Source organism: Petromyzon marinus, chromosome 66, assembly GCF_048934315.1.
Source record: "Petromyzon marinus isolate PM22_M1 ecotype Great Lakes invasive population chromosome 66, UKy_Petmar_22M1.pri1.0, whole genome shotgun sequence".
Classification (NCBI taxonomy): domain Eukaryota; kingdom Metazoa; phylum Chordata; class Hyperoartia; order Petromyzontiformes; family Petromyzontidae; genus Petromyzon; species Petromyzon marinus.
In genome coordinates this window covers 5,060,584-5,083,388 of record NC_133732.1, presented here as the reverse complement: position 1 = coordinate 5,083,388, position 22,805 = coordinate 5,060,584, and the positions used below count along the sequence as shown (strand labels likewise).

The window sequence follows — 22,805 nt, the reverse complement described above, 5'->3', positions numbered from 1 at the left end:
CTGTGTGTGTGTGTCTGTGTGTGTGTCTGTGTCTGTGTGTGTGTGTCTGTGTGTGTGTCTGTGTGTGTGTGTGTGTCTGTGTGTGTGTGTCTGTGTGTCTGTGTGTCTGTGTGTGTCTGTGTGTGTGTCTGTGTCTGTGTGTGTGTGTCTGTGTGTGTCTGTGTGTGTGTGTGTGTCTGTGGGTGTGTCTGTGCGTGTCTGTGTGTGCGTGTCTGTGTGTGTGTGTCTGGTACCTGCGGTGTCAAGATCGGCCTCTGTGGAGGAGGCTCGTGAAGGATGCTACTGGGCAGTTGGAGGCAGTCGCCCTCCAACAACAACGGAGGGCGGAGGAGCGACGCTCACAACAACGAGCGGAGCGCCGGGTGGCTAAAGCACAGCAGGTTGCCACAGTAGGGGGCACAGGTGGTGCATCAGCCACAGCCATCTCAGTCAGTCGACCCGTGCCACCTGCCGGGTCTGCCCCGTGACCTCCTGCCGGCGGGGCGTTCGACACTTCACATGGCGGCCTCGAGGTGCACCTAGCCTGGCACGGGACGTGGCCGCGGTGACGTCACCGCTGCTGCTGACGTTTCTCACGGCCCCCCTCTCCCCTCAGGAGCGGCTCGCCTCGTGCAAGCGTTGCCTACGGGACAGGCAGAGGAGCATCAACGTCTACCTGCAGGAGCTCCACCGCACCACTCTGGCCCTCGACGTGAGGCTCGCACGTCATCACGGGGCAACGGGGCAACGGCTGTGACGACGATGACGATTCACACACGTCACACGTCACGCCCCCCATGAGTGACGTCACGCACCTAGCGGGGGTGGGTGGGGTGGGGGGAGGGTTTGAGCAATGTGACGTCACGTCAAAATGGGCAAACTTTATAAATAAATTACGGGCAAGCGCACGTTCTCAGTTTAAACACGCAGCGGGCTTTCGCCACCGATATTATTCACGCTAAAGGTGTTTTTTTTTGTTATTTATAAATGTGTCGTAACCCTCCACCACCCGACACGGGCAAATCAGCAAAAAAAAAGGGGTGTCACGTTGACAAAAAGACAAATTAGTTCTCTACTTTAGCCCCGCACCGGTGTGTTGTTGAAGAGTGGATCCACAACATTTACAGTTTGAGTTGTACCGTGACGTTTCGCTGGTAAATACATCCAGCATGTAAGCGTATTATTAAATAATGCACGTTACATTTTGATTTAAAGAATTACTAATCTACAACTCATTACTAATCATAACCAATGACTATAGGAAATAGGAATAGGTTTTTACCCTTTTAACTGGGCACAAAAACTGACACCTTTATTTATTCAAGGCGTCATGTTTGCAATAACCACAACACAAGCAGTCAAAATGCAAACAAAAAGAGACAACTCTGATAATGATATTGGCACTGTCCTTGAATTTGATTGGTCCACACCAGAGACGGCTTTTCTTAGAGCCCTTAAGTCTCCACTGGTGTTGGACCAGAAGACGCCAAAAGGCGTACAACTCAAAAACAGCGCACCATCAGAGTATTGAGGGCTCGGGGTGAGCATTTACATTATGAGACCTCCTTTAACAGTAACAAGATATAGGAATAGGTTTTACCCTTTTAACTGGGCACAAAAACTGACACCTTTATTTATTCAAGGCGTCATGTTTGCAATAACCACAACACACGCAGTCAACATGCAAACAAAAGAGAGACAACTCTGATAATGATATTGGCACTGTCCTTGAATTTGATTGGTCCACACCAGAGACGGCTTTTCTTAGAGCCCTATAGTCTCCATTGGTGTTGGACCAGAAGACGCCAAAAGGCATATCATTATCAGAGTTGTCTCTCTTTTTTGTTTGCATTCTGACTGCTTGTGTTGTGGTTATTGCAAACATGATGCCTTGAATAAAGGTGTCAGTTTTTGTGCCAGTTAAAAGGGTAAAAACCTATTACTATATCTTGTTACTGGCAAAGGAGGTCTCATAATGTAACCAATGACTGATTACTAATCGATTATATAATTACAATACCCCCCCCACCCTCCGCCTCTAATCACTGCACCTGATATGAGTTAAGTGATGACGTCACTCTTCTGCTCGATATAAAACACCGGGAGCAAGCGAGGGCTTTACCATTCTGGCGAATTGCCCGATGATGCTGGATGTATTAACCAGCGAAACGTCACACTACTCAAACTGTAAATGTTGTGGATTCACTCTTCAACAACACACCGGTGGGCTAAAGTAGTGAACTATTTTTGTCTTTTTGTCAACGTGACACTTTTTTTTGCTGATTGGCCGTGTCGGGTGGTGGAGGGTTACGACACATTTATAAATAAACGCGATCGAACCCAAAAACACCGTTATTATGAACATCCAGCATTTCTGCTTAATTAAAATGGACTTTAAATTATTTTTATTTTTTCAGTTAAAGCTTTCGTTGACTGCAGTGATTCATAACCCTTGGTTTTTCTTTCGGTAAAGTCACCGCGTGGAAATTGGGGGGGTGGAAAAACGATAAAATAATAATTAAAATATATATTTATATAAAACGATAAAATTCTCACGACGTTTCACACCTGACGATGCTTGCTCGTGGCGTTGAGTCGAAACGTCGTGAGAATTTTATTGTTTTGTATGTATATATATATTTTTTATTTTATTGTTTCCCTTCGACGCGGTGACTTTACCGAAAGAACCAAGAATATAAATGGGACTTTGTTTTAGTAAATGTTTTCTACCTACAACATCGGAGTTGTAAGCGCCACGTTAAATACACAACTACAACGTGACAATAGTTCAAAGCGATTTGAAGCGTAGTTTTATTTAAAAAAAAATATTTTGGGAGGGGGGGGGGAGGGGCAGAGCTTTGTGACGTCATATTTGAGGGGGCGGGGTCTGACTTTTTGTGACGTCATGTGACGAAGGGGGAGGGGGGGTCAAAAATCGCGTGACGTCATTTATGGACGGCCCCAAACATTCGACAGCCACAGATACAGGTGGAGATTAGTTCACACACGGTGTAGAAGGGAGCGAGATGGAACAGATGGAGATTAGTCCACACACGGTGTAGAAGGGAGCGAGATGGAACAGATGGAGATTAGTCCAGACACGGTGTAGAAGGGAGCGAGATGGAACAGATGGAGATTAGTCCACACACGGGTGTAGAAGGGAGCGAGATGGAACAGATGGAGATTAGTCCACACACGGGTATAGAAGGGAGCGAGATGGAACAGATGGAGATTAGTCCACAAACGTGGTAGAAGGGGAGCGAAATGGAACAGATGGAGATTAGTCCACCCACGGGTATAGAAGGGAGTGTGATGGAACAGATGGAGATTAGTCCACACACGTGGTAGAAGGGAGCGAGATGGAACAGATGGAGATTAGTCCACACACGTGGTAGAAGGGAGCGAGATGGAACAGATGGAGATTAGTTCACACACGGGGTAGAAGGGAGCAAGATGGAACAGATGGAGATTAGTGTACACGGTGTAGAAGGGAGCGAGATGGAACAGATGGAGATTAGTCCACACACGTGGTAGAAGGGAGCGAGATGGAACAGATGGAGATTAGTCCACACACGTGGTAGAAGGGAGCGAGATGGAACAGATGGAGATTAGTTCACACACGGGGTAGAAGGGAGCGAGATGGAAACAGATGGAGATTAGTCCACACACGTGGTAGAAGGGAGTGAGATGGAACAGATGGAGATTAGTTCACACACGGGGTAGAAGGGAGTGAGATGGAACAGATGGAGATTAGTCCACACACGCTGTAGAAGGGAGCGAGATGGAACAGATGGAGATTAGTCCACACACGGTGTAGAAGGCAGTGAGATGGAACAGATGGAGATTAGTCCACCCACGGGTGTAGAAGGGAGTGAGATGGAACAGATGGAGATTAGTCCACACACGGGGTAGAAGGGAGTGAGATGGAACAGATGGAGATTAGTCCACACACGGTGTAGAAGGGAGTGAGGTGGAACAGATGGAGATTAGTCCACACACGGCGTGGAAGGGAGCGAGATGGAACAGATGGAGATTAGTCCACACAAGGGGTAGAAGGGAGTGAGATGGAACAGATGGAGATTAGTCCACACACGGTGTAGAAGGAGAAGTGAGATGGAACAGATGGAGATCAGTCCACACACGGGGTAGAAGGGAGTGAGATGGAACAGATGGAGATTAGTCCACCCACGTGGTATAAGGGAGTGAGATGGAACAGATGGAGATTAGTCCACACACGGGCTAGAAGGGAGTGTGATGGAACAGATGGAGATTAGTCCACACACGGTGTAGAAGGTGGAGTGAGATGGAACAGATGGAGATTAGTCCACACACGGTGTAGAAGGGAGTGAGAAGGAACAGATGGAGATTAGTCCACACCCGTGGTAGAAGGGAGTGAGATGGAACAGATGGAGATTAGTCCACCCACGGGTATAGAAGGGAGTGAGATGGAACAGATGGAGATTAGTCCACACACGGTGTAGAAGGGAGTGAGATGGAACAGATGGAGATTAGTCCACCCACGGGTATAGAAGGGAGTGAGATGGAACAGATGGAGATTAGTCCACACACGGGGTAGATGGGAGCAAGATGGAACAGATGGAGATTAGTCCACCCACGGTGTAGAAGGGAGCGAGATGGAACAGATGGAGATTAGTTCACACACGGGTAGAAGGGAGCGAGATGGAACAGATGGAGATTAGTCCACACACGGGTGTAGAAGGGAGCGAGGTGGAACAGATGGCGATTAGTCCACTCACGGGGTAGAAGGGAGCGAGATGGAACAGATGGAGATTAGTCCACCCATGGGTAGAAGGGAGTGAGATGGAACAGATGGAGATTAGTTCACCCACGGGGTAGAAGGGAGCGAGATGGAACAGATGGAGATTATTCCACACACGGTGTAGAAGGGAGCGAGATGGAACAGATGGAGATTAGTCCACACACGGTGTAGAAGGTGAAGTAAGATGGAACAGATGGAGATTAGTCCACACACGGGGTAGAAGGGGAGTGAGATGGAACAGATGGAGATTAGTCCACACACGGTGTAGAAGGGAGTGAGATGGAACAGATTGAGATTAGTCCACACACGGTGTAGAAGGGAGCGAGATGGAACAGATGGAGATTAGTCCACACACGGTGTAGAAGGGAGCGAGATGGAACAGATGGAGATTAGTCCACCCACGGGGTAGAAGGGAGCGAAGTGGAACAGATGGAGATTAGTCCACACACGGTGTAGAAGGGAGTGAGATGGAACAGATTGAGATTAGTCCACACACGGTGTAGAAGGGAGCGAGATGGAACAGATGGAGATTAGTCCACACACGGGTATAGAAGGGAGCGAGATGTAACAGATGGAGATTAGTCCACACACGGGTATAGAAGGGAGTGAGATGGAACAGATGGAGATTAGTCCACACACGGGTGTAGAAGGGAGTGAGATGGAACAGATGGAGATTAGTCCACACACGGTGTAGAAGGGAGCGAGATGGAACAGATGGAGATTAGTCCACACACGGTGTTGAAGGGAGCGAGATGGAACAGATGGAGATTAGTCCACCCACGGTGTAGAAGGTGAGTGAGATGGAACAGATGGAGATTAGTCCACACACGGGTGTAGAAGGGAGTGAGATGGAACAGATGGAGATTAGTCCACACACGGGTGTAGAAGGGAGTGAGATGGAACAATCTCTCCAGTGACGATGTTGACCACACACTCATTTTAGGCCGAGTCGACCTAGGGGAGGCCCGGGGACCACAAACACCACCACCATCACCACCACCACCACAAACACCACCACCACAAACAGCACCAACAACCACCACCACCACAAACACCACCAACACCACCACTACCACCACAAACACCACCAACAACCAACACCACAAACACCACCACCACCACAAACACCACCAACACCACCACTACCACCACAACCACCACCACTACAAACACCACCACCCCCACCACCACAAACACCACCACCACCACAAACACCACCACCACAAACACCACCACCACCACGTCTCACCACCACCACCACCCCCACCACCACCACCCCCACCACCACGGCTCACCACCACCACAAACACCACCACCACAACCACCACCACCACCACCCCCACCACCAACAACCACCACGTCTCACCACCACCACGTCTCACCACCACCACCACCACCACGTCTCACCACCACCACCACGTCTCACCACCACCACCACCACGTCTCACCACCACCACCACCACGTCTCACCACCACCACCACCAGGAGTCGTGCGTGGCGACCGAGTCTCGCCTGGCCGCCAAGTTCGACTCCCTGCTGGGGCTGCTGACAGCGGAGCGCCTCTCGGCTCTGGCGACGCCCCGGGCGGAGCTCCGCGCCAAGGAGGCGGAGCTCCGCGCCGAGGCCGCGAGGCTCCGCGCGGAGCTGGGACTCCTCCAGGAGGCGCTGGGTTCCGTGCACGAGCTCGAGGCGACGGAGAACCACGTGGCCTTCATCCGGGTGACTGCGCTGGAATGAGACCTCGGGGTGGAGGGGGCGTTGCCCGAAACGTCGGACATCACGTAGACAATTGTTGTTTTTTTCCCCGCGCGAGGATTGTTCACGTCGTCGTTATTTATTCGATAAATTATTAATTTTTCCCATCGCTTCATTCATTCATTTTTTTTTGCAACAATAATGATTTTATTGTAATGTTTTCATTGTTCTTTAAAAAAAAGAGAGGACCATTAATATTTCCATAATTATTTTTCACTAATGTATTTTTCATTGTTATTTTTTCATCGTTATTTTTTCATTATAAGACATTTATTTTTTTATTTTTTCTCATTATAATTTAATTACTATTTTTTTCAATAATAATTTAATCGTCATTATTTTTCAATGGAGAGAGCTGTGGGTCCAGGAGAGAGCTGTGGATGAAGGAGGGGGCTGTGGATGAAGGAGAGAGCTGTGGATGAAGGAGAGAGCTGTGGATGAAGGAGAGAGCTGTGGATGAAGGAGAGAGCCGTGGATGAAGGAGAGAGCTGTGGATGAAGGAGAGAGCTGTGGGTCAAGGAGAGAGCTGTGGATGAAGGAGAGAGCTGTGGATGAAGGAGAGAGCTGTGGATGAAGGAGAGAGCTGTGGATGAAGGAGAGAGCTGTGGATGAAGGAGGGAGCTGTGGATGAAGGAGAGAGCTGTGGATGAAGGAGAGAGCTGTGGATAAAGGAGAGAGCTGTGGATGAAGGAGAGAGCTGTGGATGAAGGAGGGAGCTGTGGATGAAGAAGGAGAGAGCTGTGGATGAAGGAGAGAGCTGTGGATGAAGGAGAGAGCTGTTGATGAAGGAGCGAGCTGTGAATGAAGGAGAGAGCTGTGGATGAAGGAGAGAGCTGTGGATGAAGGAGAGAGCTGTGGATGAAGGAGAGAGCTGTGGATGAAGGAGAGAGCTGTGGATGAAGGAGGGAGCTGTTGATGAAGGAGGGAGCTGTGGATGAAGAAGGAGAGAGCTGTGGATGAAGGAGAGAGCTGTGGATGAAGGAGAGAGCTGTTGATGAAGGAGCGAGCTGTGAATGAAGGAGAGAGCTGTGGATGAAGGAGAGAGCTGTGGATGAAGGAGAGAGCTGTGGATGAAGGAGAGAGCTGTGGATGAAGGAGAGAGCTGTGGATGAAGGAGGGAGCTGTTGATGAAGGAGGGAGCTGTGGATGAAGGAGAGAGCTGTGGATGAAGGAGAGAGCTATGGATGAAGGAGAGAGCTGCGGATGGAGGAGAGAGCTGTGGATGAAGGAGGGAGCTGTGGATGAAGGAGAGAGCTGTGGATGAAGGAGAGAGCTGTGGATGAAGGAGAGAGCTGTGAATGAAGGAGGGAGCTGTGGATGAAGGAGGGAGCTGTGGATGAAGGAGAGAGCTGTGAATGAAGGAGGGCGCTGTGAATGAAGGAGAGAGCTGTGGATGAAGGAGAGAGCTGCGGATGGAGGAGAGAGCTGTGGATGAAGGAGGGAGCTGTGGATGAGGGAGAGAGCTGTGGATGAAGGAGGGAGCTGTGGATGAAGGAGAGAGCTGTGAATGAAGGAGGGAGCTGTGAATGAAGGAGGGAGCTGTGGATGAAGGAGGGAGCTGTGGATGAAGGAGAGAGATGTGGATGAAGGAGGGAGCTGTGGATGAAGGAGGAAGCTATGGGTGAAGTAGAGAGCTGTGGATGAAGGAGAGAGCTGTGGATGAAGGAGAGAGCTGTGAATGAAGGAGGGAGCTGTGGATGAAGGAGAGAGCTGTGGATGAAGGAGAGAGCTGTGGATGAAGGAGGGAGCTGTGGATGAAGAAGGAGAGAGCTGTGGATGAAGGAGAGAGCTGTGGATGAAGGAGAGAGCTGTGAATGAAGGAGGGAGCTGTGGATGAAGGAGAGAGCTGTGGATGAAGGAGATAGCTGTTGATGAAGGAGGGAGCTGTGAATGAAGGAGAGAGCTGTGGATGAAGGAGAGAGCTGTGGGTGAAGGAGGGAGCTGTGGATTAAGGAGAGAGCTGTGGATGAAGGAGAGAGCTGTGGATGAAGGAGAGAGCTGTGGATGAAGGAGAGAGCTGTGGATGAAGGAGAGAGCTGTGGATGAAGGAGGGAGCTGTTGATGAAGGAGGGAGCTGTGGATGAAGGAGAGAGCTGTGGATGAAGGAGAGAGCTGCGGATGAAGGAGAGAGCTGCGGATGGAGGAGAGAGCTGTGGATGAAGGAGGGAGCTGTGGATGAAGGAGAAAGCTGTGGATAAAGGAGGGAGCTGTGGATGAAGGAGAGAGCTGTGAATGAAGGAGGGAGCTGTTGATGAAGGAGGGAGCTGTGGATGAAGGAGAGAGCTGTGAATGAAGGAGGGAGCTGTGAATGAAGGAGAGAGCTGTGGATGAAGGAGAGAGCTGCGGATGGAGGAGAGAGCTGTGGATGAAGGAGGGAGCTGTGGATGAAGGAGAGAGCTGTGGATGAAGGAGGGAGCTGTGGATGAAGGAGAGAGCTGTGAATGAAGGAGGGAGCTGTGAATGAAGGAGGGAGCTGTGGATGAAGGAGGGAGCTGTGGATGAAGAAGAGAGATGTGGATGAAGGAGGGAGCTGTGGATGAAGGAGAGAGCTGTGGATGAAGGAGAGAGCTATGGATGAAGGAGAGAGCTGCGGATGGAGGAGAGAGCTGTGGATGAAGGAGGGAGCTGTGGATGAAGGAGAGAGCTGTGGATGAAGGAGAGAGCTGTGGATGAAGGAGAGAGCTGTGAATGAAGGAGGGAGCTGTGGATGAAGGAGGGAGCTGTGGATGAAGGAGAGAGCTGTGAATGAAGGAGGGCGCTGTGAATGAAGGAGAGAGCTGTGGATGAAGGAGAGAGCTGCGGATGGAGGAGAGAGCTGTGGATGAAGGAGGGAGCTGTGGATGAAGGAGAGAGCTGTGGATGAAGGAGGGAGCTGTGGATGAAGGAGAGAGCTGTGAATGAAGGAGGGAGCTGTGAATGAAGGAGGGAGCTGTGGATGAAGGAGGGAGCTGTGGATGAAGGAGAGAGATGTGGATGAAGGAGGGAGCTGTGGATGAAGGAGAGAGCTGTGAATGAAGGAGGGAGCTGTGAATGAAGGAGGGAACTGTGGATGAAGGAGGGAGCTGTGGATGAAGAAGAGAGATGTGGATGAAGGAGGGAGCTGTGGATGAAGGAGGGAGCTATGGGTGAAGGAGAGAGCTGTGGATGAAGGAGAGAGCTGTGGATGAAGGAGAGAGCTGTGAATGAAGGAGGGAGCTGTGGATGAAGGAGGGAGCTGTGGATGAAGGAGAGAGCTGCGGATGAAGGAGAGAGCTGCGGATGGAGGAGAGAGCTGTGGATGAAGGAGAGAGCTGTGGATGAAGGAGGCAGCTGTTGATGAAGGAGGCAGCTGTGGATGAAGGAGGGAGCTCTGGATGGAGGAGGGAGCTGTGGATGAAGGAGAGAGCTGTGGGTGAAGGAGGGAGCTGTGGATGAAGGAGGGAGCTGTGGGTGAACGAGAGAGCTGTGGATGAAGGAGAGAGCTGTTGATGAAGGAGAGTGCTGTGGATGAAGGAGAGAGCTGTGGATGAAGGAGGCAGCTGTGGATGAAGGAGAGAGCTGTGGATGAAGGAGAGAGCTGTGGGTGAAGGAGAGAGCTGTGGATGAAGGAGAGAGCTGTGGATGAAGGAGGGAGCTGTGGATGAAGGAGAGAGCTGTGGGTGAAGGAGAGAGCTGTGGATGAAGGAGAGAGCTGTGGATGAAGAAGGAGAGAGCTGTGGATGAAGGAGAGGGCTGTGGCTGAAGGAGAGAGCTGTCGATGAAGGAGAAAGCTGTAGATGAAGGAGAGAGCTGTGGATGAAGGAGAGAGCTGTGGATGAAGGAGAGGGCTGTGGCTGAAGGAGAGAGCTGTGGATGAAGGAGAGAGCTGTGGATGAAGGAGGGAGCTGTGGATGAAGGAGAGAGCTGTGGATGAAGGAGAGGGCTGTGGCTGAAGGAGAGAGCTGTGGATGAAGGAGAGAGCTGTGGATGAAGGAGAGAGCTGTGGATGAAGGAGAGAGCTGTGGATGAAGAAGGAGAGAGCTGTGGATGAAGGAGAGAGCTGTGGATGAAGGAGAGGGCTGTGGATGAAGGAGAGAGCTGTGGATGAAGGAGAGGGCTGTGGATGAAGAAGGAGAGAGCTGTGGATGAAGGAGAGAGCTGTTGATGAAGGAGAGAGTTGTGGATGAAGGAGAAAGCTGTGGATGAAGGAGAGAGCTGTTGATGAAGGAGGGAGCTTTTTTAAACGAACTCGGGTTACCGGGTTCGTAGCGCAGCTCACTAACCCCCACACTGCCGCTCTTCAACACACACACGAACGCACGGTTTTTGCTATTGAACGTGTTGAGTTTGTTGTACTTAATTTACAGCAGACTAACGGCCGGGTTGTCTTTGTGCGTGTGTTTAGGGCTATATGAAAGATGGTGAAAGGTAAGTCGCTTCCTCTGTGACTCACTCAACCCTTTAACGGAACCCTATTGGGTGATTTGCACCCTCAAATTCAATCGCTTCAACGACGCCCCTAGGTTCGTATCTCGCCCTTTGCGTGACAGCTCAATGCTCACTCAACAGGCTCAGCCTTTCACCTGCTCACTCACCCACTCACTCACCCACTCACTCACCCAATCATTCATCCACGCACTCACTCACTCACCCACCCACTCACCCACCCACTCACCCACACACTCACCCACACACCCACACACTCACCCACACACTCACTCACCCACTCACTCACTCACCCACTCACTCACTCACCCACTCACTCACTCACTCACCCACTCACTCACCCACCCACTCACTCACTTACACACCCACTCACTCACTCACCCACCCACTCACTCACTCACCCACTCACTCACCCACTCACTCACTCACTCACCCACCCACTCACTCACACACTCACTCACTCACCCACTCACTCACTCACCCACCCATTCACTCACCCACTCACTCACTCACCCACTCACTCACCCACATTAACCCACTCACACCCAGTCACACACTCACTTGGGCACTCACCCGTTTACTCACTCATCCGCCCACACACCCACTCACCCACCCACTCACTCACACATTCACCCACTCACTCACCCACTCACTCAGACCCAGTCACACACTCACTTGCTCACTCACCCAATTACTCACCCATTCACCGACTCACTCACCCACTCACACCCAGTCACGCACTCACCAGACCACTCACCCACTCACTCACCATTTCGATCACTCACCCACTCACTCACTCACCCATTCACTCACTGACCTACCCACCCACTCACTCACCCATTCTATCACTCACCCATTCTATCACTCACCCATTCACTCACTGACCTACCCACCCACTCACTCACCCATTCTATCACTCACCCATTCACTCACTGACCTACCCACCCACTCACTCACCCATTCTATCACTCACCCATTCACTCACTCACCTACCCACTCACTCACCCATTCTATCACTCACCCATTCACTCACTCACCTACCCACTCACTCACTCAACCATTCGATCACTCACCCATTCACTCACTGACCTACCCACTCACCCACCCATTCGATCACTCACCCATTCACTCACTGACCTACCCACCCACTCACTCACCCATTCTATCACTCACCCATTCTATCACTCACCCATGCACTCACTCACCTACCCACTCACTCATCCACACCCACACTCGACGTTCGCCTCCATCACTGACCAGCATGCTGAAGTTTGGTCGAACAACTCAACCAAACCACCCTCCCCCACCCCAATCCCCCCAATTCTCTCCACCACCCCACCCCCTAACCAACCAAGGCTACTGACCCTGAGCCAGTCTCCCCTGGACCCGCCCGTCCGACCGGGTCTGCACTTTGCCGAGTCCTCTCGAAGTGAGGCTTACGTGGACAAGATTCTGGACTTCCTAGCGGGGCCCAGCGGGCCCAAGGAGGCCGACGAGGAGTCGATCGGCGGGGTGGGGGAGGGGGGGTGGAGGAGGCTTCGCCCGGGCTCCGGCTTGGGCTCCAGGGAGCGAGTGGAGCCCCTCCAGTTGCCACAACTCCGCGCCGCGCTCGGGAATCTTTTCCGGAGGAGGAGCAGCGGCAGCCTCGGCGGCGGCAGCAGCGGCAGTGGCAGGGAAGCCACGAGCAGAAGAAGCTACATCAAGAACTGTGAGGCCGGACGTCGGAGTTAGAATCACCGCAGAGAGGCACCCACAGACTCACCACACAGAGACACCCACAGACTCATCACACAGAGACACCCACAGACTCACCACACAGAGACACCCACAGACTGAACCACACAGAGACCCACAGACTCACCACACAGAGAGACCCACAGACTCACCACACAGAGACCCACAGACTCACCACACAGAGACACCCACAGACTCACCACACAGAGACCCACAGACTGAACCACACAGAGACCCACAGACTCACCACACAGAGAGACCCACAGACTCACCACACAGAGACCCACAGACTCACCACACAGAGACCCACAGACTCACCACACAGAGACCCACAGACTCACCACACAGACACCCACAGACTCACCACACAGAGACACCCACAGACTCACCACACAGAGACACACAGACTCACCACACAGAGACCCACAGACTCACCACACAGAGACACCCACAGACTCACCACACAGAGACCCACAGACTGAACCACACAGAGACCCACAGACTCACCACACAGAGAGACCCACAGACTCACCACACAGAGACCCACAGACTCACCACACAGAGACCCACAGACTCACCACACAGAGACCCACAGACTCACCACACAGACACCCACAGACTCACCACACAGAGACACCCACAGACTCACCACACAGAGACACACAGACTCACCACACAGACACCCACAGACTCACCACACAGAGACTCACAGACTCACCACACAGAGACACACAGACTCACCACACAGACACCCACAGACTCACCACACAGAGACCCACAGACTCACCACACAGAGACCCACAGACTCACCACGCAGAGACCCACAGACTCATCACATAGAGACCCACAGACTCACCACACAGAGACCCACAGACTCACCACGCAGAGACCCACAGACTCACCGCACAGAGACACCCTACAGACTCATCACACAGAGACCCACAGACTCACCACACAGAGACCCACAGACTCATCACACAGAGACCCACAGACTCACCACACAGAGACCCACAGACTCACCACACAGAGACCCACAGACTCACCACACAGAGACCCACAGACTCACCACACAGAGACACCCACAGACTCACCACACAGAGACCCACAGACTCACCACACAGAGACTCACAGACTCACCACACAGAGACCCACAGACTCGCCACACAGAGACACCCACAGACTCACCACACAGAGACACCCACAGACTCACTACACAGAGACACCCACAGACTCACCACACAGAGACACCCACAGACTCACCACACAGAGACACCCACAGACTCACCACACAGAGACCCACAGACTCACCACACAGAGACCCGCAGACTCACCACACAGAGACACCCACAGACTCACCACACAGAGACCCACAGACTCATCACACAGAGACCCACAGACTCACCACACAGAGACACCCACAGACTCACCACACAGAGACCCACAGACTGAACCACACAGAGACCCACAGGCTCATCACACAGAGACCCACAAACTCACCACACAGAGACCCACAGACTCATCACACAGAGACCCACAGACTCATCACACAGAGACACCCACAGACTCACCACACAGAGACACCCACAGACTCACCACACAGAGACACCCACAGACTCACCACACAGAGACCCACAGACTCACCACACAGAGACCCACAGACTCACCACACAGAGACCCACAGACTCACCACACAGAGACCCACAGACTCACCACACAGACACCCACAGACTCACCACACAGAGACACCCACAGACTCACCACACAGAGACACCCACAGACTCACCACACAGAGACCCACAGACTGAACCACACAGAGACCCACAGGCTCATCACACAGAGACCCACAAACTCACCACACAGAGACCCACAGACTCATCACACAGAGACCCACAGACTCATCACACAGAGACACCCACAGACTCACCACACAGAGACACCCACAGACTCACCACACAGAGACCCACAGACTCACCACACAGAGACCCACAGACTCACCACACAGAGACCCACAGACTCACCACACAGAGACCCACAGACTCACCACACAGAGACCCACAGACTCACCACACAGACACCCACAGACTCACCACACAGAGACACCCACAGACTCACCACACAGAGACACACAGACTCACCACACAGACACCCACAGACTCACCACACAGAGACTCACAGACTCACCACACAGAGACACACAGACTCACCACACAGACACCCACAGACTCACCACACAGAGACCCACAGACTCACCACACAGAGACCCACAGACTCACCACGCAGAGACCCACAGACTCACCGCACAGAGACACCCTACAGACTCATCACACAGAGACCCACAGACTCACCACACAGAGACCCACAGACTCATCACACAGAGACCCACAGACTCACCACACAGAGACCCACAGACTCACCACACAGAGACCCACAGACTCACCACACAGAGACCCACAGACTCACCACACAGAGACACCCACAGACTCACCACACAGAGACCCACAGACTCGCCACACAGAGACACCCACAGACTCACCACACAGAGACACCCACAGACTCACCACACAGAGACCCACAGACTCACCACACAGAGACTCACAGACTCACCACACAGAGACCCACAGACTCGCCACACAGAGACACCCACAGACTCACCACACAGAGACACCCACAGACTCACTACACAGAGACACCCACAGACTCACCACACAGAGACACCCACAGACTCACCACACAGAGACACCCACAGACTCACCACACAGAGACCCACAGACTCACCACACAGAGACCCGCAGACTCACCACACAGAGACACCCACAGACTCACCACACAGAGACCCACAGACTCATCACACAGAGACCCACAGACTCACCACACAGAGACACCCACAGACTCACCACACAGAGACCCACAGACTGAACCACACAGAGACCCACAGGCTCATCACACAGAGACCCACAAACTCACCACACAGAGACCCACAGACTCATCACACAGAGACCCACAGACTCATCACACAGAGACACCCACAGACTCACCACACAGAGACACCCACAGACTCACCACACAGAGACACCCACAGACTCACCACACAGAGACCCACAGACTCACCACACAGAGACCCACAGACTCACCACACAGAGACCCACAGACTCACCACACAGAGACCCACAGACTCACCACACAGACACCCACAGACTCACCACACAGAGACACCCACAGACTCACCACACAGAGACACCCACAGACTCACCACACAGAGACCCACAGACTGAACCACACAGAGACCCACAGGCTCATCACACAGAGACCCACAAACTCACCACACAGAGACCCACAGACTCATCACACAGAGACCCACAGACTCATCACACAGAGACACCCACAGACTCACCACACAGAGACACCCACAGACTCACCACACAGAGACCCACAGACTCACCACACAGAGACCCACAGACTCACCACACAGAGACCCACAGACTCACCACACAGAGACCCACAGACTCACCACACAGAGACCCACAGACTCACCACACAGACACCCACAGACTCACCACACAGAGACACCCACAGACTCACCACACAGAGACACACAGACTCACCACACAGACACCCACAGACTCACCACACAGAGACTCACAGACTCACCACACAGAGACACACAGACTCACCACACAGACACCCACAGACTCACCACACAGAGACCCACAGACTCACCACACAGAGACCCACAGACTCACCACGCAGAGACCCACAGACTCACCGCACAGAGACACCCACAGACTCATCACACAGAGACCCACAGACTCACCACACAGAGACCCACAGACTCATCACACAGAGACCCACAGACTCACCACACAGAGACCCACAGACTCACCACACAGAGACCCACAGACTCACCACACAGAGACCCACAGACTCACCACACAGAGACACCCACAGACTCACCACACAGAGACCCACAGACTCGCCACACAGAGACACCCACAGACTCACCACACAGAGACACCCACAGACTCAATACACAGAGACACCCACAGACTCACCACACAGAGACACCCACAGACTCACCACACAGAGACACCCACAGACTCATCACACAGAGACCCACAGACTCACCACACAGAGACACCCACAGACTCACCACACAGAGACCCACAGACTCACCACACAGAGACACCCACAGACTCATCACACAGAGACCCACAGACTCACCACACAGAGACACCCACAGACTCACCACACAGAGACACCCACAGACTCACCACACAGAGACCCACAGACTCACCACACAGAGACCCGCAGACTCACCACACAGAGACACCCACAGACTCACCACACAGAGACCCACAGACTCACCACACAGAGACACCCCACAGACTCACCACACAGAGACCCACAGACTCATCACACAGAGACACCCACAGACTCACCACACAGAGACCCACAGACTCACCACACAGAGACACCCACAGACTCACCACACAGAGACCCACAGACTCACCACACAGAGACCCACAGACTCACCACACAGAGACACCCACAGACTCACCACACAGAGACCCACAGACTCACCACACAGAGACACCCACAGACTCACCACACAGACACCCACAGACTCACCACACAGAGACACCCACAGACTCACCACACAGAGACCCACAGACTCACCACACAGAAACACCCACAGACTCACCACACAGAGACACGCACAGACTCACCACACAGAGACACCCACAGACTCACCACACAGAGACACCCACAGACTCACCACACACAGACACCCACAGAGACACCCACAGACTCACCACACAGAGACACCCACAGACTCACCACACAGAGACCCACAGACTCACCACACAGAGACCCGCAGACTCACCACACAGAGACACCCACAGACTCACCACACAGAGACCCACAGACTCACCACACAGAGACCCACAAACTCACCACACAGAGACCCACAGACTCACCACACAGAGACATCCACAGACTCACCACACAGAGACCCATAGACTCATCACACAGAGAAACCCACAGACTCACCACACAGAGACCCACAGACTCACCACACAGAGACCCACAGACTCACCACACAGAGACACCCACAGACTCACCACACAGAGACCCACAGACTCACCACACGGAGACCCACAGACTCACCACACAGAGACACCCACAGACTCACCACACAGAGACCCACAGACTCACCACACAGAGACCGACAGACTCACCACACAGAGACACCCACAGACTCACCACACAGAGACCCACAGACTCACCACACAGAGACACCCACAGACTCACCACACAGACACCCACAGACTCACCACACAGAGACACCCACAGACTCACCACACAGAGACCCACAGACTCACCACACAGAAACACCCACAGACTCACCACACAGAGACACGCACAGACTCACCACACAGAGACACCCACAGACTCACCACACAGAGACACCCACAGACTCACCACACACAGACACCCACAGAGACACCCACAGACTCACCACACAGACACCCACAGACTCACCATACAGAGACACCCACAGACTCATCAAACACACACACCCACAGACTCACTACACAGAGACCCACAGACTCACCACACAGAGATCCACAGACTCACCACACAGAGACCCACAAACTCACCACACAGAGACCCACAGACTCACCACACAGAGACATCCACAGACTCACCACACAGAGACACACAGACTCACGACACATAGACACACAGACTCACCACACAGAGACCCACAGACACTACACAGACACCCATAGACTCACCACACAGAGACACCCACAGACTCACCACACAGAAACACGCACAGACTCACCACACAGAGACACACAGACTCACCACACAGACACCCACAGACTCACCACACAGAGACTCACAGACTCACCACACAGAGACACACAGACTCACCACACAGACACCCACAGACTCACCACACAGAGACCCACAGACTCACCACACAGAGACCCACAGACTCACCACGCAGAGACCGACAGACTCACCGCACAGAGACACCCCACAGACTCACCACACAGAGACCCACAGACTCACCACACAGAGACCCACAGACTCACCACACAGAGACACCCACAGACTCACCACACAGAGACCCACAGAATCACCATACAGAGACCCACAGACTCATCACACAGACACCTACAGACTCACCACACAGAGACTCACAGATTCACCACACATAGACCCACAGACTCGCCACACAGAGACACCCACAGACTCACCACACAGAGACACCCACAGACTCACTACACAGAGACACCCACAGACTCACCACACAGAGACACCCACAGACTCACCACACAGAGACACCCACAGACTCATCACACAGAGACCCACAGACTCACCACACAGAGACACCCACAGACTCACCACACAGAGACCCACAGACTCACCACACAGAGACACCCACAGACTCATCACACAGAGACCCACAGACTCACCACACAGAGACACCCACAGACTCACCACACAGAGACCCACAGACTCACCACACAGAGACCCGCAGACTCACAACACAGAGACACCCACAGACTCATCACACAGAGACCCACAGACTCACCACACAGAGACACCCACAGACTCACCACACAGAGACCCACAGACTCACCACACAGAGACACCCACAGACTCATCACACAGAGACCCACAGACTCACCACACAGAGACACCCACAGACTCACCACACAGAGACCCACAGACTCACCACACAGAGACACCCCACAGACTCACCACACAGAGACCCACAGACTCATCACACAGAGACACCCACAGACTCACCACACAGAGACCCATAGACTCATCACACAGAGACACCCACAGACTCACCACACAGAGACCCACAGACTCACCACACAGAGACCCACAGACTCACCACACAGAGACACCCACAGACTCACCACACAGAGACCCACAGACTCACCACACAGAGACCCACAGACTCACCACACAGAGACACCCACAGACTCACCACACAGAGACCCACAGACTCACCACACAGAGACCCACAGACTCACCACACAGAGACACCCACAGACTCACCACACAGAGACCCACAGACTCACCACACAGAGACACCCACAGACTCACCACACAGACACCCACAGACTCACCACACAGAGACACCCACAGACTCACCACACAGAGACCCACAGACTCACCACACAGAAACACCCACAGACTCACCACACAGAGACACGCACAGACTCACCACACACAGACACCCACAGAGACACCCACAGACTCACCACACAGACACCCACAGACTCACCATACAGAGACACCCACAGACTCATCACACACAGACACCCACAGACTCACTACACAGAGACCCACAGACTCACCACACAGAGACCCACAGACTCACCACACAGAGACCCACAAACTCACCACACAGAGACCCACAGACTCACCACACAGAGACATCCACAGACTCACCACACAGAGACCCACAGACACTACACAGACACCCATAGACTCACCACACAGAAACACCCACAGACTCACCACACAGAAACACGCACAGACTCACCACACAGAGACACCCACAGACTCACCACACAGAGACACCCACAGACTCACCACACAGACACCCACAGACTCACCATACAGAGACACCCACAGACTCATCACACACAGACACCCACAGACTCACTACACAGAGACACCCCACAGACTCACCACACAGAGACCCACAGACTCACCACACAGAGACACCCACAGACTCACCACACAGAGACCCACAGACTCACCACATAGACACCCACAGACTCACCATACAGAGACACCCACAGACTCATCACACACAGACACCCACAGACTCACCACACAGAGACCCGCAGACTCACCACACAGAGACCCACAAACTCACCACACAGAGACCCACAGACTCACCACACAGAGACATCCACAGACTCACCACACAGAGTCATCCACAGACTCACCACACAGAGACACACAGACTCACAGAGACACCCACTGACTCACCACACAGAGACACCCACAGACTCACCACACAGAGACCCACAGACTCACCACACAGAGACACACATAGACTCACCACACAGATACCCACTGACTCACCACACAGACACCCATAGACTCACCATACAGAGACACCCACAGACTCACACAGACACCCCACAGACTCACCACACAGAGACACCCAGACTCACAGAGACTCACAGAGACACCCACACAGACTCACCACAGACTCACCACACACACACAGTGACACCCACACAGACTCACCACAGACTCACCACACACACACAGTGACACCCACACAGACTCACCACAAACTCACCACACAGAGACACACAGACTCACCACACAGAGACATCCACAGACTCACCACACAGATACTCACAGACTCACAGAGACACACAGACTCACCACACACAGACACCCACAGACTCACCACGCAGCGGTACCACCGCCTCCACCGCCTCCGCCCCTCCCAGATGGATGCACGCCCACCCTGAACCCGGACACGGCCCACCCGCGGCTCGCCATCTCCGACGACCTCCTCACGGCCACGTGGACCCAGCAGGAGCAGCCCCCCCGGGGCGCGGGCCTGGAGGTCCGCGATCCTCCGGAACGCTTCCACGACACGTGGTATCCCCAGGTCGGTGACCGGCCGATGGTCGGCAAGCGGCCGAGTTGACCCCCCTCAGGGGGTCGAGGGGTGCGGTTCCGGAGGATGTCGGGAGGTTTGGCCGGGGGGCCGCTCCCTCCTCCTTCCCCCCCCCCCCCACCACCCGCCCCCGTGGACTTTCGTAGCGCGGCACGGGAGCCGAGATGTCGGCGACCTCGCCCGGTGCGCGGGAGGTCGCTGTACGGATGGGGGTGGTGGTGGTGGTGGTGCCTGGTGAAGCAAAACGAAGTTGTTGTTTTTTTTTAGTTTTTCGAGCGTTTTCGCTTCTGGGTGGTTGCTGGTACCTCGGTGCGGTCCGAGATGAATCTGACTTGGATCATCAATTCGTGTTTTTAATCATCATTATTGTTATTATTATTCTTGTTTGGTTCTTTCGGTAAAGTCACCGCCACGTAGAGAATGAGAATAAAATAATAAGAAATTGATAAAATAAAATGACACAATACAATTCTCACGACGTTTCGGCCACAAGGGGATGAGACTGTCTGGAGGACAGTTTCGTCCCTTCACCTGATGAAGGCCGCTTGTGTTGTGGCCGAAACGTCGTGAGAATTTTATCGTGTTATTTTATTTTATCAATTTCTTATTATTTTATTCTCATTCTCTACGTGGCGGTGACTTTACCGAAAGAACCAAAGGAGTGAATCCTTGCAAGTCACGAAGCTTCAAATCGAAATTATTATTGTTATAAAGTGCCGCTTCTCAACCCCCCACCCCCCCACCCCCCCCCCACCCCCCACCACCCCCCCACCACCCCCCCACCACCGCCCCCCCCCCACCGCTAGGCGCTGTGCTCCGAGTCCTTCTCGTCCGGCCGCCACTACTGGGAGGTGGCCGTGCCGGCCGCCGGCCGCTGGCTCGTCGGCGTCGCCTACGGCTCGCTGCCGCGCCAGGAGCGGTGCACGCTCGGCATGAACTCCTCCTCCTGGTGCCTGCAGGGCGAGCCCGGGGCCCTGGTCGCGTGGCACGCCGGCGCCGAGACGGCCGTGGAAGCCGGCGGCGGCGGAGGCGGCGGAGGCGGCGGAGGCGGCGGAGGCGGCGGAGGCGGCGGAGGCATCGGAGGCGGCGGAGGCGGCATCGGCATCGGAGGCGGCGGAGGCGGCGGAGGCGGCGGCGGAGCGGCGGCGAGGCGGAGGAGGCGGCGGAGGCGGCGGAGGCGGCGGAGGCGGCGGCGGAGGCCACCGGCCGGGGGATCGGGGCCGGCATGCGGGTCGGCGGCGGGGAGCGGAGGCCGTGGGGACGGTCGGCGTCTACGTGGACTGGGAGGCCGGGCGGCTGTCCTTCTTCGGATGCGGCGGCGGTGGCGGCGACTCGTTGAGGCCGCTCCATTCGTTCGGCGCGGCCTTCTCGCGGCCGCTGCACCCGGCCGTGGGCGTCGCCTGGAGCGGGAGCGTCTACCACGCGGGGGCGGTCGGCTCGGTGTCCATCGTGAAGGTGGTGGACAAGCGATGA

The 22,805-nt window shown here is 53.9% G+C and overlaps 2 protein-coding genes across 2 annotated transcripts in view; one reads left to right on the top strand and one right to left on the bottom strand.

The window, feature by feature from the left end:
* Positions 1-408, bottom strand: part of LOC142906504 (putative inactive peptidyl-prolyl cis-trans isomerase-like 6) — a 26,718-nt gene extending 26,310 nt beyond the window's left edge. The window contains exon 1 of the mRNA XM_076054430.1: positions 234-408. The gene's annotated coding sequence lies outside the window, so the exon portion shown is untranslated. The remainder of the gene's footprint in view (positions 1-233) is intronic.
* The window catches only part of LOC116957909 (uncharacterized), a 26,213-nt gene extending 3,408 nt beyond the window's left edge, over positions 1-22,805 (top strand). Inside the window, exons 2-8 of the mRNA XM_076054535.1 lie at positions 596-691; positions 6,245-6,478; positions 10,878-10,900; positions 12,274-12,626; positions 21,160-21,323; positions 22,139-22,406; positions 22,579-22,805. Coding sequence (XP_075910650.1) covers positions 596-691; positions 6,245-6,478; positions 10,878-10,900; positions 12,274-12,626; positions 21,160-21,323; positions 22,139-22,406; positions 22,579-22,805 — 1,365 coding nt within the window. The remainder of the gene's footprint in view (positions 1-595; positions 692-6,244; positions 6,479-10,877; positions 10,901-12,273; positions 12,627-21,159; positions 21,324-22,138; positions 22,407-22,578) is intronic.